The sequence below is a fragment of the Anguilla anguilla genome, chromosome 14 (genome assembly GCF_013347855.1).
Source record: "Anguilla anguilla isolate fAngAng1 chromosome 14, fAngAng1.pri, whole genome shotgun sequence".
In the NCBI taxonomy this organism is placed as follows: domain Eukaryota; kingdom Metazoa; phylum Chordata; class Actinopteri; order Anguilliformes; family Anguillidae; genus Anguilla; species Anguilla anguilla.
Window position 1 is genome coordinate 25,778,309 of NC_049214.1, and position 12,937 is coordinate 25,791,245.

The following is a 12,937-nucleotide window of genomic DNA, read 5'->3' on the forward strand; positions in this document are numbered from 1 at the left end:
GCTCCCCCGCCTCACCTCATCCCCCCCCTCTCTCTCTCTCTCTCTGTGCTTCCCTAATCCAGTGGAGAGTCTGTACGGAGCCCTGAGGAACATCGACCGCACGGACATCGTCACCTCGCTGGAAGGTCAGGGGTCGCAGCCGGGGGCGGGGCTCCTGGAGGAGGGGGCCCGGCGGCACGCCGACCGCGATCACCTGGCCCCCGGCGTGATCAACGGTAAGGAAACACGCTCGCCCGCGCCGCCGCGCCGTCCGCGGTGAGGAAGAACGCTGACCTCAACCCGGGCTACTCTATGGTTTTAGAATTTTCCTTCGATTCTATCTCCTGCAGAACGCTCTATGGTAAGGAACGTACCACTAATCGAATTCTGATCTCCAACGGTGCGAGACTCCCACATCCACCTCTCCCCTTGGGTACCTGTCCTATTGGTTTTTTCCCGTTCTTCCTCTCTCGTTTTATTTCGGTTTTAGAGCATATACTCATCTTGGTTGAGATTTGCTTTTTGCCAACGTTAACAGCTGGCCGTGGAGGAGTACAAGGGAGGAAGAGGTTTTGAAGCAGAGTACTATGCATGCACATTAATTTAATTTAGATTGATATGGGGTCAAGACGATGAGAGGAAGCAATATTATTTAATTAACAGTGCTTTTTTATTTTTCAATTAGTCATAATTCACATAATGCTCAACAATTGCTATCAGTGGAGGGTGAAAATAAAAAGCAGAATAAAAGCACACTCTCCATAGCTGAAGCCTCCTCAGGGTTTGAATTTTTGGTAAATGTTTTTGTGCAAATTATGTGAAGGCAATATGCTTTGAATAATATGTGAGAAAGTTCCACCATATGAGAATTATTTTGCATGATGCTCATCGGATGACTCAGCTTGGAAAGGCTGCCAATATGGTGGGGTGCTCGGTTTGGCTGCCGTTACCGTGTCTGGGCACTATCGCTACACTGCGCATGTAAATGTGTAGAAAAAGGTTCTGTGCATTTCCAGCTAAAACAGTTGCAAGAGCAGAACCGACAGCCCGTCTAGGCGTGACATTTGCCTATTGGAGAGCATCCAGCTCCATGTCGGCAGTGGGGCGGCAGTGTAGTGTAATGGTTAAGCAGGTGGTCTTGTAACCTAAAGGTTCTATTCCCCGGTAGGACACTGCCAATGGCACATCATTTCCTGTTGTACCCTTGAGAAAGGTACTTAACCTGCATTGCTTCAGTATATATCCAGCTGTATAATTGGTCTGTCCTACTCCCCCCCCCATATGGGGCTACGGGTTCTAATAAATGAAAGTTTGCGAGGGGGGTTGCATAGTTGTGCCTCCAGGTTGGCAGTTGGCATGTGAGGGAGTTTTGCTAATGTATGAAGTGGTATTCCCTTGTGTGTGGAGCATGGAATTCTTCACACTGCCTGTCAGTATTTTGCGTAACTGCATGGGTCTTGTCAGAAAGGTTGTGAAATATGAGAATGGGCTGTTCATGATAAAATAATGAGACCAAATGAGATTTACAACGACAAACTTGCGGTGCTGGCTCAAGGTATGGCTGTAGCTCTTATTTGAGGCATCTTAAAAAGATGTGAACTTTGGCTGTGGTTGGTTTTGTAACCTAAAGGTCACAGGTTTGATTCCCAGGTAGAACACTGCCGTTCTACCCTTGAGCAAGGTACTTAACCTGCATTACTTCAGTATATATCCAGCTGTATGAATGGATACAGTGTAAATGCTATATAAAAAGTTGTGTATGTCGCTCTGTAAAAGAGCGTCTGCAAAGTACCTGTAATGCAATGTAATGGGTAGTACATACCCCTGGTTCATATCTTTGGTGCAGATGGATCTTAATTAAGCCAGTACTACTTCATTGTCCTGCAGAGTGATTGTTAAGTTCTGTTTACACTTCACTCGTGACCTGGAAATGTAGTGCAACCTGCGCAAAGCGTCAGTTATTTTTAAAATATGAATAATGATGTGATATTTCCTGCGGCAGCCTGACTGCATTCCTATTTAAAGGTGCGGTTCACATAAAAATGAACCAAAGCTATATTTCCACTTTCCTGTAGCGCTGTCTGTCCATCCAAATAGTTTGGCCGAGATTTTCTGTGTTTTCTAGATATCCGCTCACCCCGACACAACTGACCCTCCACAGGGCCGAGGTGTGTGGCACTCAAAGCGGCAAAAAAATCACATTTGGAAAAACTCAACAGCAGTCTCTTTCCAAAAATATAACAACACAGTCGGAAAAATCCACAGACCTCGTTGCGCACAGTTGCATCTTAAACTTTATGCGAAAGTAGGCCAACTGTGTATATCCACGCATATTCTTAACGAAAGCACACCAGTATTCTGGGCGCAGCGTCAACGTCGTATTGTTTGTACAATGTTGAAGCCGCACCCCAGAATACTGGCCTGCTTCGCTTTGAAGACTTCGCGTGGATGTAAATGCCTTTAGATCCACTCTGTCCTGAAGGCCCTGAGCTTTCGGTGGCCTTCCTGCAGTCACTCTGCAGCACACTGACTGTCTCAGCCCTTTCCCTCTGGGGTTCACCTTTAACTTTCATCTACTGGCTGTTTTCAAAACACCTGATGATTGGTTTTAGAGTTTTATAAGTAGCCAAATAATTGCATTTTCCTCTGTACGTGCATGTGCGTGTAAGACTGTGTGTGTGTGTGTGTGTGTGTTTGGGGGTGGGGGGCGGAAAGCAGTGTAAGTTTTTCTGGATAAGGCTCTTTGCTAAGCAAATAAATAACATTGTTTGAGCATGTATGCATCTGTTTGTGTGTAGTAGAGTTGTGCTTGTGAGTGTGTGTGTGAGAGAGAGAGTGAGAGAGAGAGAGAGAGAAAGAGAGAGAGTGTGTGTGTGTGTTTGAGATCTATGAGAGTACAGGACAGCTTGCCGCTGAGTTTTGTTAGTGTTCTACAGTTTTTTTCCGTGGTGGGCCACCGTAGTTGTTCCTATGACTCCCCTCTCTCTTTGTTTCTCTGGACATGTCATCTGCAGCCCGGTCGCCTTCCTCCTCCTCTTCCTCCTCACAACTGTCCTCCTCGACCTCTGACCTCCGACCTCATGCCGACCTCATGTTGACCTCCTCTGGCCCTCCTCTCGCCCTCCTCTTTGTCATCTTTATTTTCCAACCTGTGGGGGCAGCTGGGGGGAACTCTCTCTCTCTTGCTCTCTCTCTCTCTCGCTCTCTGTCCACTTCCTGCCCTCTTACCTGCTACCTGTGCCTGTGTGTATGTGCCCGCTGCCTGTCTCTGTCCTGCTTGTGCCATGATGAGAACTGCATGGGGGCTGGGGGTGTGGTTTTCTGGAAAGGGGCATGGTCTTGTAGGAGAGCTCGGTGATTGGAGGAAATGTGTTGCATGCGAATGAGAGAGCATGGTAATGATCCTGGCCTGGTGGTTGGCTGGTGCATGGCATGTTTTTTTTCTTTGGGAGTGGGGGGTGAAACCTTAAATTTAAGTCTTGTACTTTAACCACGTAGTATCTCTCTTATAGTGAATATGATGTTTGATGTTTCTCTGTGGTTTTTTTGTTAAGTGGTTGACCAGAGTGCTGTTGTGCTGATGTCACGCTTTGTGACATCATCAACTGGGAACAGCGTTCTGCTGTTTTCCAACTCTATCTGTGGTCTATATTTGTGTGTGTGTGTGTGTGTGTGTGTCTGTGTGCTAGTGTGTGTGTGTATCTGTGCAAGTGTGTGTGTCTGTGTGAGTGTATGTGTGTGTGTAAGTGTCTGTGTGAGTGTATTTGTGTGTGTAAGTGTCTGTGCGAGTGTGTGTATGTGTGTGCGTGCAAGTATGTGAGTGCCTGTGTGTGTGTTTGCGTGTTTCGATATCTAGTTACAGATTTGTGTGTGTGCTTTTGTGTGTATTGCAGTGTTGTATTGTATATTTCTCTATATTGTGCTGTGTGTGTTTTTGCACACGTTTGTGAGTATGTTTTGTGTATGTATTTGTGAGCTCTGTGTGTGAGTGTGTTTGTGTAAAGCCTTTCTCTTTGGCTAATCTGTACCTCTGTGGGATTGTCTGTGTGTATGTTTGTGTACAGCCTTTCTCTTTGGCTAATCTGTACCTCTGTGGGATTGTCTGTGTGTATGTTTGTGTACAGCCTTTCTCTTTGGCTAATCTGTGTCTGTGTCTGTGGGAGTGTCTGTCTGTGTGTGTGTTTGTGTGAACTCCTTTCTCTGTGGCTAATCTGTACCTCTGTGAGAGAGTCTGTGTGTCAGTAGCAGGTGGGGCAGTGAAACTGTTATTCATTATTCATTATACTTTATACGTCTTCCATCTCTCTCTCCAGTCATTCATTCCACACATCAAACTGTGTCCTCCCCACATTAACCCCACCCCGTCAGCCAGCCCCCCAATAGCCACCAGACAGACAGACAGACAGCCAGACAGACAGGCAGGCAAGCAGGCAGACAGACAGACAGACAAACGGGCAGGTAGACAGACAGGCTGGCAGACAGACAGACAAACAGGCAGGTAGACAGACAGACAGACAGGCTGGCAGGCAGACAGAGAGACAGGCAGGTAGACAGACAGACAGGCTGGCAGGCAGACAGACAGACAGGCAGGTAGACAGACAGGCTGGCAGGCAGACAGACAGACAGGCAGATGGACAGGCAGACAGACAAACTGGCAGGTAGACAGACAGACGGACGGACAGGCGGACGGATGGACAGAAATTTGGTTGAAAAACTTGTTTTAATGACTCTTGTGAAGTAAAACAACTGGCTGAACTGTGCTGTTGGCTATATCATACAACTGTCAAACACGAATGTGATAATGTGGCTGTCGACATGGCAACAGAAATTTAAGAAGGATCATTTCTGGAAGCCCTCTGTGGATAGGAACAGGATGCGGCTGTCCTTTGTGTGCTGTGAAATTTACTGTCGGGATTATCCCATGGCTGTGGTGGATTTGTCACTGCAATCCCTAAACCCTGTACGGGGATATGCACATCATCTTTCACATTACTGAATATGTGAGAACACTCACATACATATTCACACAAATCCACAGACACACACATGCACATGCACACAAACAGGGATAGCACGCACACACATCCACATGCACACACGCACACGCACACAATAACACACACACGCACGTGCACACACACACACACACACACGCACACACGCAAAACACTAGCTATAGATCGATCTGCTGAGAGATTCCCTGCTTGCATTTGTTACCGCAGTTCTTGTAATTTTGTGTCTTATTTATTTGCACAGAGCAGATACAGTTTATAGCTTCTGGGTTAATGGTTAATAAGATGTGCATGTGACAGTGTGTGTGTGTGTGTATGTGTTCACACGTGTGTGTGTGTGCAGATGTATGTGTATGTGTAAGTATGTTTGTGCACATGTGAGTGTGTGTATGTATGTGAAATAGTAACCTGTTGCCTTTACAGCATACAGTGGATTACAGCGATTCGATTGCAGCATAAAGCGATTTTTGTTGTATTCTTGATCCTTCGAGAATCTCTTCTGTTTCTCTCTCTCTCTCTCTCTCTCTCTCTCTCTCTCTCTCTGCATTGCTGCTGCTTTGATGGCTGATAATAAATGCTATGGCTTGCAAACCCCACCCCCCAAAAAAAAAAAATTCTTCCTGCTCAAGCACTGCTTCTGCAGTATATCTCCCCACAGACAACTGCGGCTGCTGTTTCTACCACCCCAACTACCCTCCTCCCCCCCCCCCCCAAATCTCCTCTCCCCCCTCCCTCCCGTCCCCTCCGGGCGGGGCCGGCTCAGGGGCGCGGGGTGTGAGCGAGCCTCTCTGTGTGTCGCCGTCTCCAGGTTACGGGCTGGTCCAGGAGGAGCTGCTGTCCCCGGCCTCCATGCAGTACAGCCTGCCCTCCCCGCTGGGGGCGGAGCCCTACTGGCAGGAGGTGTCCAGCCTGGACTGCGCCCCCATCGCCACCACCGAGGAAGACACGCTCATGGAGATGTCCGAGGTGCAGGTGTGGCCCTCGGGGGCCAGCCCGTCCCTGGTGACGGTGGAGGACTCCTCGCTGGAGTGCAGCAACGCCGACGACTCGGAGGGCCCCCTGGGGCCCCCCAGCGGGAGCCTGGGCCGGCCCAGCAGCGGGGCGAGCGGCATGAGCGGCTCCATCATGGAGCTGGAGGAGGAGGACGACGGCGGCGAGGAGGCGGGTCAGAGGTCGGAGGTCAGGGGGGCGGAGGCGGCGGCGGCGGACGGAGCCAGAGGAGGAGGTGGAGGAGGAGGAGAAGGAGGGCGGGGCTCAGAGGAAGGGCTTTCTTTCGTTGCAGGACGGCAGCAGGACCACGCCCAGATGAGTCAGAACACCGAGTCTCGTCAAGACAGGTGAGACCGTGCAGGTGATCTACACTGACAGTGTGATTTTTACACTGAATATCTATACTGACAGTGTGCATTTTATACTGAATATCTACACTGAATTACACTGCATTTTATACCGAATATCTACACTGTGCATTTTACACTCAATATCTACACTGAGTGTGTATTTTATGCTGAATATCTACATTGACAGTGTGAATTTTATACTGAATATTTACACTGAATTACACTGTATTTTACACTGAATATCTACACTGCATTTTGCGCTGCTCGGCTTCCCATTGGCTCCTTTGCTGTCACTCCTGTTGACTCCGCCCACTCTCCCTCTCCCACCCCAGGGTCGGAGCCAGCGCCTTCCAGCCGTACCTGCTGGAGCAGACCTGGCAGGCGGCAGACTCCGTGATGTCATCAGAGCGCGGCGGGGCGGAGGAGGAGCTTCAGCAGCCGGTGCGGGACGCGGGCCACTCCCAGATGCTGCACGGGCGCGTCCGCGGCACCCTGCCCTTCGAGAAGGGGCTGGCCTTCTCAAACCGGGGGGCGGAGCTACGAGGCTGGGATCAGGAGCGATGGAGCGGGCAGGTGGGTTTCCAGCAGGGGGCGCTGTTACCTCTCCTCCAGCCCACCTCCCTGGGCTTGTGACCTCATGATCCTGTAAACCTGACTGGGTTGATGTATTGTCATGAAATGTTATTTTATTTAACCAGGTTAGTCTCTTGAGATTCAGAACCTCAATACTGGGCCAAGAAAAAAAGGTCATGAAGACCTTGGGGCTCCATCTTGTTTCAAGCAGATCTAGTAACACAACGCTGGCTAAACCTTGCCGGAACCAGTCAAACTTCAGGAATAAATCTCACGAGCTGTAATATCTTTTTCAAATCTTCTAGAGATACAGACTAGCTTGATCCAAACCCTCATCATTAGTCTCTCCCTGGAGAACTTCTTTCTGATCATCACATTACATTACAGGCATTGAGCAAATACTCTTATCCAGAGTGACTTACAAAACTAAAAAAAATAATAATAATTTTAATCAGCTTATCCAGTCTTGATCCTAACAGCCCATTAACCTCTAACCAAGGCAACTGGTCTCAGATCAGCCTTCTAAGCCTTGATCCCAACCCTGATCAGTACTGTGCATCGCCGCGGTAACGCTGCAGTGTGTTCAGCGATTCGTGTGGCTGTTGTAGGGTGACGATGGGCACGACCTCCCTGGGGACCATGAGAGAGAGGAACCGACTGATGAACACGGACACAGCGTCAGTAAGAAGGTCAGCACTCCTACCCACCACACGCGCGCATACACACGCATACACACACACACAGCAAACGCACGCATACACACCGCACACACACCGCACGCGCGCGCGTACACACACACAGCAAACGCACGCACACACACGCATACACACACATACACACCGCACGCGCGCGCATACACACGCATACACACGCATACACACACACAGCAAACGCACGCACACACACCGCACGCGCGCACATACACACACACACACACACACACACACATGCAAACGCACGCACACACACCGCACACGCGCACATACACACACACACAAACACATATACACATGCGTGCAAACACACACACACACACACGTGCAAGCACACACACGTACACATAAACACACACGCACACGCATGTACGCAAACACGCATTATTATTTGACCTTTGACCCCATTCTCATTAAAGTCATCTGTGCAGCATATCAGTATGCACTGCCTTGCCCTTTGACCTTGTCTCCACTGCACACAGAGGCTCCCCACTCCGCCCGCCTATCAGATTGTCCCTGTGACCTCGTTTCTGAGTATCTGGAAACTGAACTCTAATGGTCTAATTCCACTTACCCCTCCTGTCTGCCCTGTGGCTTCCTCTGTTTACCTCCCTCTCTCCCTCTTTCTTCATGTCCCTCCCTCCCCCTCTCCATCTGTACCACTCTCGCTCCCCTCCCTTCCCTCCCTCCCTCCGTGCTAAAGCCGGATGCCGTTGTGAAGAAAGTAACTCAGACAGCGAAGAAAGGCAGTCTGAGGAGAGTAAAGCAGTGAGACAGACGGACCCATGCCTACAGGTACGGGACAGACACACAGACGTTACATTGCATTTATTTGGTAGAGGGTTTTATCCGGAGAAATGTACAATAAGAGCATCCCCAAGGTCACTGGAAAAACAGACAGAGCGGGCCTCAGACACACAAGCAGAATGACTGGTGGATGTTTTTACCTTCATCCCTTTGGGTGATGCTCACTTTACTGGCCCCGGTTGAACTCAGGCACTTTTATCCGGACCAGCTCCGGTCCGTAAAAAAAAAAGGACACTGACATCCCCGTCTCTCCCGCTCTCTCAAACGTCACCTCTCCCTCTCCCTCCAGAATCGGCCATCCACTGCCAAACCACCGTCACGTGACCGAGGGACCGAGGAGCAAAGGGGCGGAGAAGAAGAGAAGGAAAAAAGAAGAAAAAAAAAACTATGAGACAAAAAAACAAAACAAATCACGCAACCACGGCAACAACAAACCGCTTCCGAAATAGCAACCTGCCCACAGTGAACGCGGGGTGGGGGTGGGGGGGGACAAGTCCCACTCCGTGGATCCACTCGTAGTTTTGTTACCTTTTTAAAAAAAAAAAAACGAAAAACGGTTATTAGATTAGAGGCATGAATTTTTTCTTTTTTTTTCTATAAAACAGACGAAAACAAACAAACAAACAAACAAAAAAAAAATGCAACAAAAAAGTGCTTCCTGTTCTCTGTATAAGCATGCCGAATTGCTGGTGCATGTCCTGTCGTAATCTACTGACTGAAGGGGTGTGCAGACGGGAGGGGGGATCTTCTGTCTGAAACAAAGCAACAGTCCTTTTTTTTTCTCCCTAATCATTCGCGGTATGTTGGCGTCCCGTTAATGCCGGAGGGGTGTCTGGGAAGTGTCTGGGCGACACCGCCGTACCCGATTGGCGCACCGTACGCTACGCTCCAACGCTTGTGATCCTTTGAGCCGTGGGGCGGTCTTTTTCTCGCCGACCGGTTTCTGACTCTGGGTCGGCTCGGAAAGCGGGGCGAGGAGTGGGGGGGGCGGGGGCTGAGGCTGACTGCACAGGTGCATGCTGGGATTGCGTACGAGGGTGATTGTGTTTGAACCCATCTCCTAGGAAGTGGGCGGGCCTTTGGAGAGGGCATGTGCAGTGTATAACAGATTCTAACAAGATGGTCAGCTCAGTATTCCTATAATTCAAAGTTCTGCCTCTGACTTGAAAAGTTCCAGTTTGATTCCTCATGAATATTCACGAAGGCCGTGGCCAAGGACAGTACTGGCGTGGGAGCAAAGTCTGACTTTGACTTCATGAATATTCAGAAGAAACAGTGATGTAGCATTTTGAACTACTGTTACCAACTGGTACAGGAATTGGCCATCTGTTTGCTGTAGCAATCAGCGAATCACTTTGCTGGAGGAGTTGAGTGTCTGCTAGAGAAGACCAACCATCTACATCCCCTTCTACACCTCTTGTAACTCAATTACACAATGGTAGCACCATATGCTTTTTCTCCTCGTTCCCGTCTGCGCAGTTGTAGCCCCCTCATTCCCATCTGCGCAGTTGTAGCCCCCCTCATTCCTGTCTGCGCAGTTGTAGCCCCCCTCATTCCCATCTGCGCAGTTGTAGCCCCCCTCATTCCCATCTGCGCAGTTGTAGCCCCCCTCATTCCCATCTGCGCAGTTGTAGCCACCCTCATTGCCATCTGCGTAGCCCCCCTCATTTCTGTCTGCGCAGCCACCCTCATTCCTGTCTGCGCAGCCACCCTCATTCCTGTCTGCGCAGTTGTGGTCCCCCTCATTCCCGTCTGCACAGTTGTAGCCTTCCTCATTCCCGTCTGCGCAGTTCCAGGCCTCCTCATTCTCGTCTGGGCAGTTGTAGCCCCCCTCATTCCTGTCTGCGCAGTTCCAGACCTCCTCATTCCTGTCTGCGCAGTTGTAGCCCTCCTCATTCCCATCTGCGCAGCTGTAGCCCTCGGTTGCTCCCATTGCACAACCATATGTCAAATGTTCAGCTTCACTGTTCCCGCTAACCTGGCGACCCTATTCTCTCAGCTCAGGAGTGTGGCTAACAGCCAGCACTGTGACAACCCACTGTAAGACTGACCCCATTACTGTGAAATAAACACACACCTTCTCACACTCCCTGCGGCCTGCTCTCAACACACACATGCACACATAGACACGTATACACATACGCACAGTCACGGCCGTACCCGAACGTCCACGCGCTCGCTCACTCACGCGCTCAAATTCACACGTCAAGACAGGCACCCCTCGTAGAACGCTCGCGTTGATTTCAGAGTTCCGTGACCCACGATGCCCCTGACGTTTTTTCTTTTTTTTTGCCGTCAGTTTTTACGAAAGAACCGCAAAAACATTCAGGTGGACTGCAATTATAAATCCACTCTGTGAACGTGTGTGCATACGTGTGTGCATGTCTGTGCGTATGAATTGGTCTTTCAGTTGTCTTTCGCCAAAACGCAAGTGTGTAATCCTGACAATATGCTCATGTATTACTTAATCAGGTTGTCACTTCTGTACTATCGATATTGTTTTAAGCCTTAATGTCTTGTATTTCTGAAAAACAGTGAAATGTTTAGTCTCTCGTGTTGGGCCATCAGGTTTTTTTTAGCAGCAGTGAACTCACGTCTTCCCATTTAAATCTCATTGCCCTCCACATAATGGATTGTACTGACTCGGTTAAACATTGGTGGATAAACCAGTTCATATGGGTAGACTGGGGGGAGCTCAGTGCTTTCTCAGTATTCCCAGGCAGTGAGTGTGAGAGCAGTTCTGTATTACTGTGCAGCTCAGTGGTCAGAGAGGTGCAAAGTGCAGGAACCTGTGTGTGTGTGTGTGTGTGTGTGTGTGTGTGTTTGCGTGTGCACGCGTGTGTGCGTGTGTGCGTGTGTGCTGCTGACATTGACTCCAGCCACAGCAGCGTTAGTGGTGTCCAGACCATACTTGAAATAATGTTTCAATGTCGTCCTCTGGTGGCCGCCTGGTGTAGCATATCTACTGTGCTGCAATTATATAAATGCAACAGCTTGGGGACAGGAGGTCTGAGTACAACCTGTCCTCAAGAAATTACCTAAGAAAACCGCAGTATTAAATCCTATGACTCTGATTGAAGTATTTTCAGATGTATTGTACATTTTAAGATATGGCACATAGAGATGTACTATATGAATGTTGCACAAGAATATATATATTCACAGATGATCATATGAATATATTCTTTAAAAAGTGATGTCATACCGACGGGTGCAAAGAAATGTCATTTATTTGTTGTTAGTGTACATGCGCTGAATGTCCGAATGAGGGACTGAGAGAGTGACCATGAATGTAGAGTGCGTTCCTCCTCTGGGCGGGCGGCGCAGGGAGGAGGGGGGTGTCGCTGGGGGTTCGGTCGCAGGGTGTGGCTTTGTTGGGGTGCTGGGAGCTGGAGTTCTAAAAACACACTGGGGGAGCCCACTCATTCACACACGCTGTCTGTCATCGCGCCACGCTCCGAGTTTATTTCAGACACCGCTGCTCAGGGCAAACGAGAGTGTTCGCGGGAGCCCAGCCGAGCGGAGAGCTGAGCTCTCCACGCGCAGCGTTTTGAGTGGGTGGTGCTAGGCGGGGTGCGGAGGCTGGAGGGCAGGGGGGGTTAGGATTCGGTGGGCGGCGGTGATCGCGCGTTTCATGCGAAGGCAGCGGGCGAGCGCGAGGCTAGCCGGAGCTCTCCGACGGCTGGGCTGCATTACGGCTCTCTGATCTACGTCAAAACTGAGCACTTCATTTCATTTGCAGAGTTGTACAGAAAAAAAGGGGCTGGGTCTTGCTTGTCCTGGTGTTGCAGTTTGCTCTCGAATCCAACTAAGGAATCGAGACCGCACAGTGTAATAAGCTGAGGGGTAAATTAGTCAGCAAAGACAGAGGTGGGTAGGGGTGGGTGGGAATCAATGGTTTCTCCACGTTTTAAAAGTGCACAAGTACACTAAAAATAAAGGACATCAAACATAAGATACATGAAAAAAATGTTCATAGAGAATATTAACTGTTGCAAAAACTAGAGATGACCTATACTCCTTTAGAATGGATTAATGACATTATTAACGCAATATCATATTACTATATACTAAGGAATGCAACTGCGCACATGCACAGAAAAATGTTTGTAATATAAATATATGTATAAATATATGAAAAAAATCTATTTAATTAGAATGCTATGCACCCTTATAGTTATGTTATGGATGTACTTTTAGCATCTTAGTTAGAAAATATGGAAATGCCCTCAACATGGGAAACATACAGGCTGTGTTGGTATTTTAACTTCTTTTTTTATTGTTCTGGAGAGAGAAAAAAGAAATATATATATACAAGCCTTTTCATCAGAGTCAGTCTGACATGAAGATATGTATAAATCATTTACCCTGTACACCAGCTCAAACCATTTACAGAAATTAATAAAGAAAACGATGAAATGTCTGAATGTTTTTGGTACTATTCACGTCTGTGTGTGTGTGTGTGAGAGAGAGATAGAGAGAGAGCGAGAGAGAGAGAGAGAGAGAGATTGTG

The 12,937-nt window shown here is 48.8% G+C and overlaps 1 protein-coding gene across 4 annotated transcripts in view; it reads left to right on the forward strand.

The window, feature by feature from the left end:
- LOC118212869 (ankyrin-1-like) overlaps nucleotides 1-12,847 on the forward strand; it is an 80,223-nt gene extending 67,376 nt beyond the window's left edge. For 3 of the 4 annotated variants that reach the window (XM_035391298.1, XM_035391297.1, XM_035391299.1), the window contains 6 exons: nucleotides 63-215; nucleotides 5,800-6,328; nucleotides 6,664-6,904; nucleotides 7,513-7,593; nucleotides 8,321-8,412; nucleotides 8,714-12,847. In XM_035391298.1, coding sequence (XP_035247189.1) covers nucleotides 63-215; nucleotides 5,800-6,328; nucleotides 6,664-6,904; nucleotides 7,513-7,593; nucleotides 8,321-8,389 — 1,073 coding nt within the window. In that variant the 3' untranslated portion in view covers nucleotides 8,390-8,412; nucleotides 8,714-12,847. The remainder of the gene's footprint in view (nucleotides 1-62; nucleotides 216-5,799; nucleotides 6,329-6,663; nucleotides 6,905-7,512; nucleotides 7,594-8,320; nucleotides 8,413-8,713) is intronic. The other variant, XM_035391300.1, reaches the window with a different exon arrangement.
- Nucleotides 12,848-12,937: the final 90 nt, after the last annotated feature.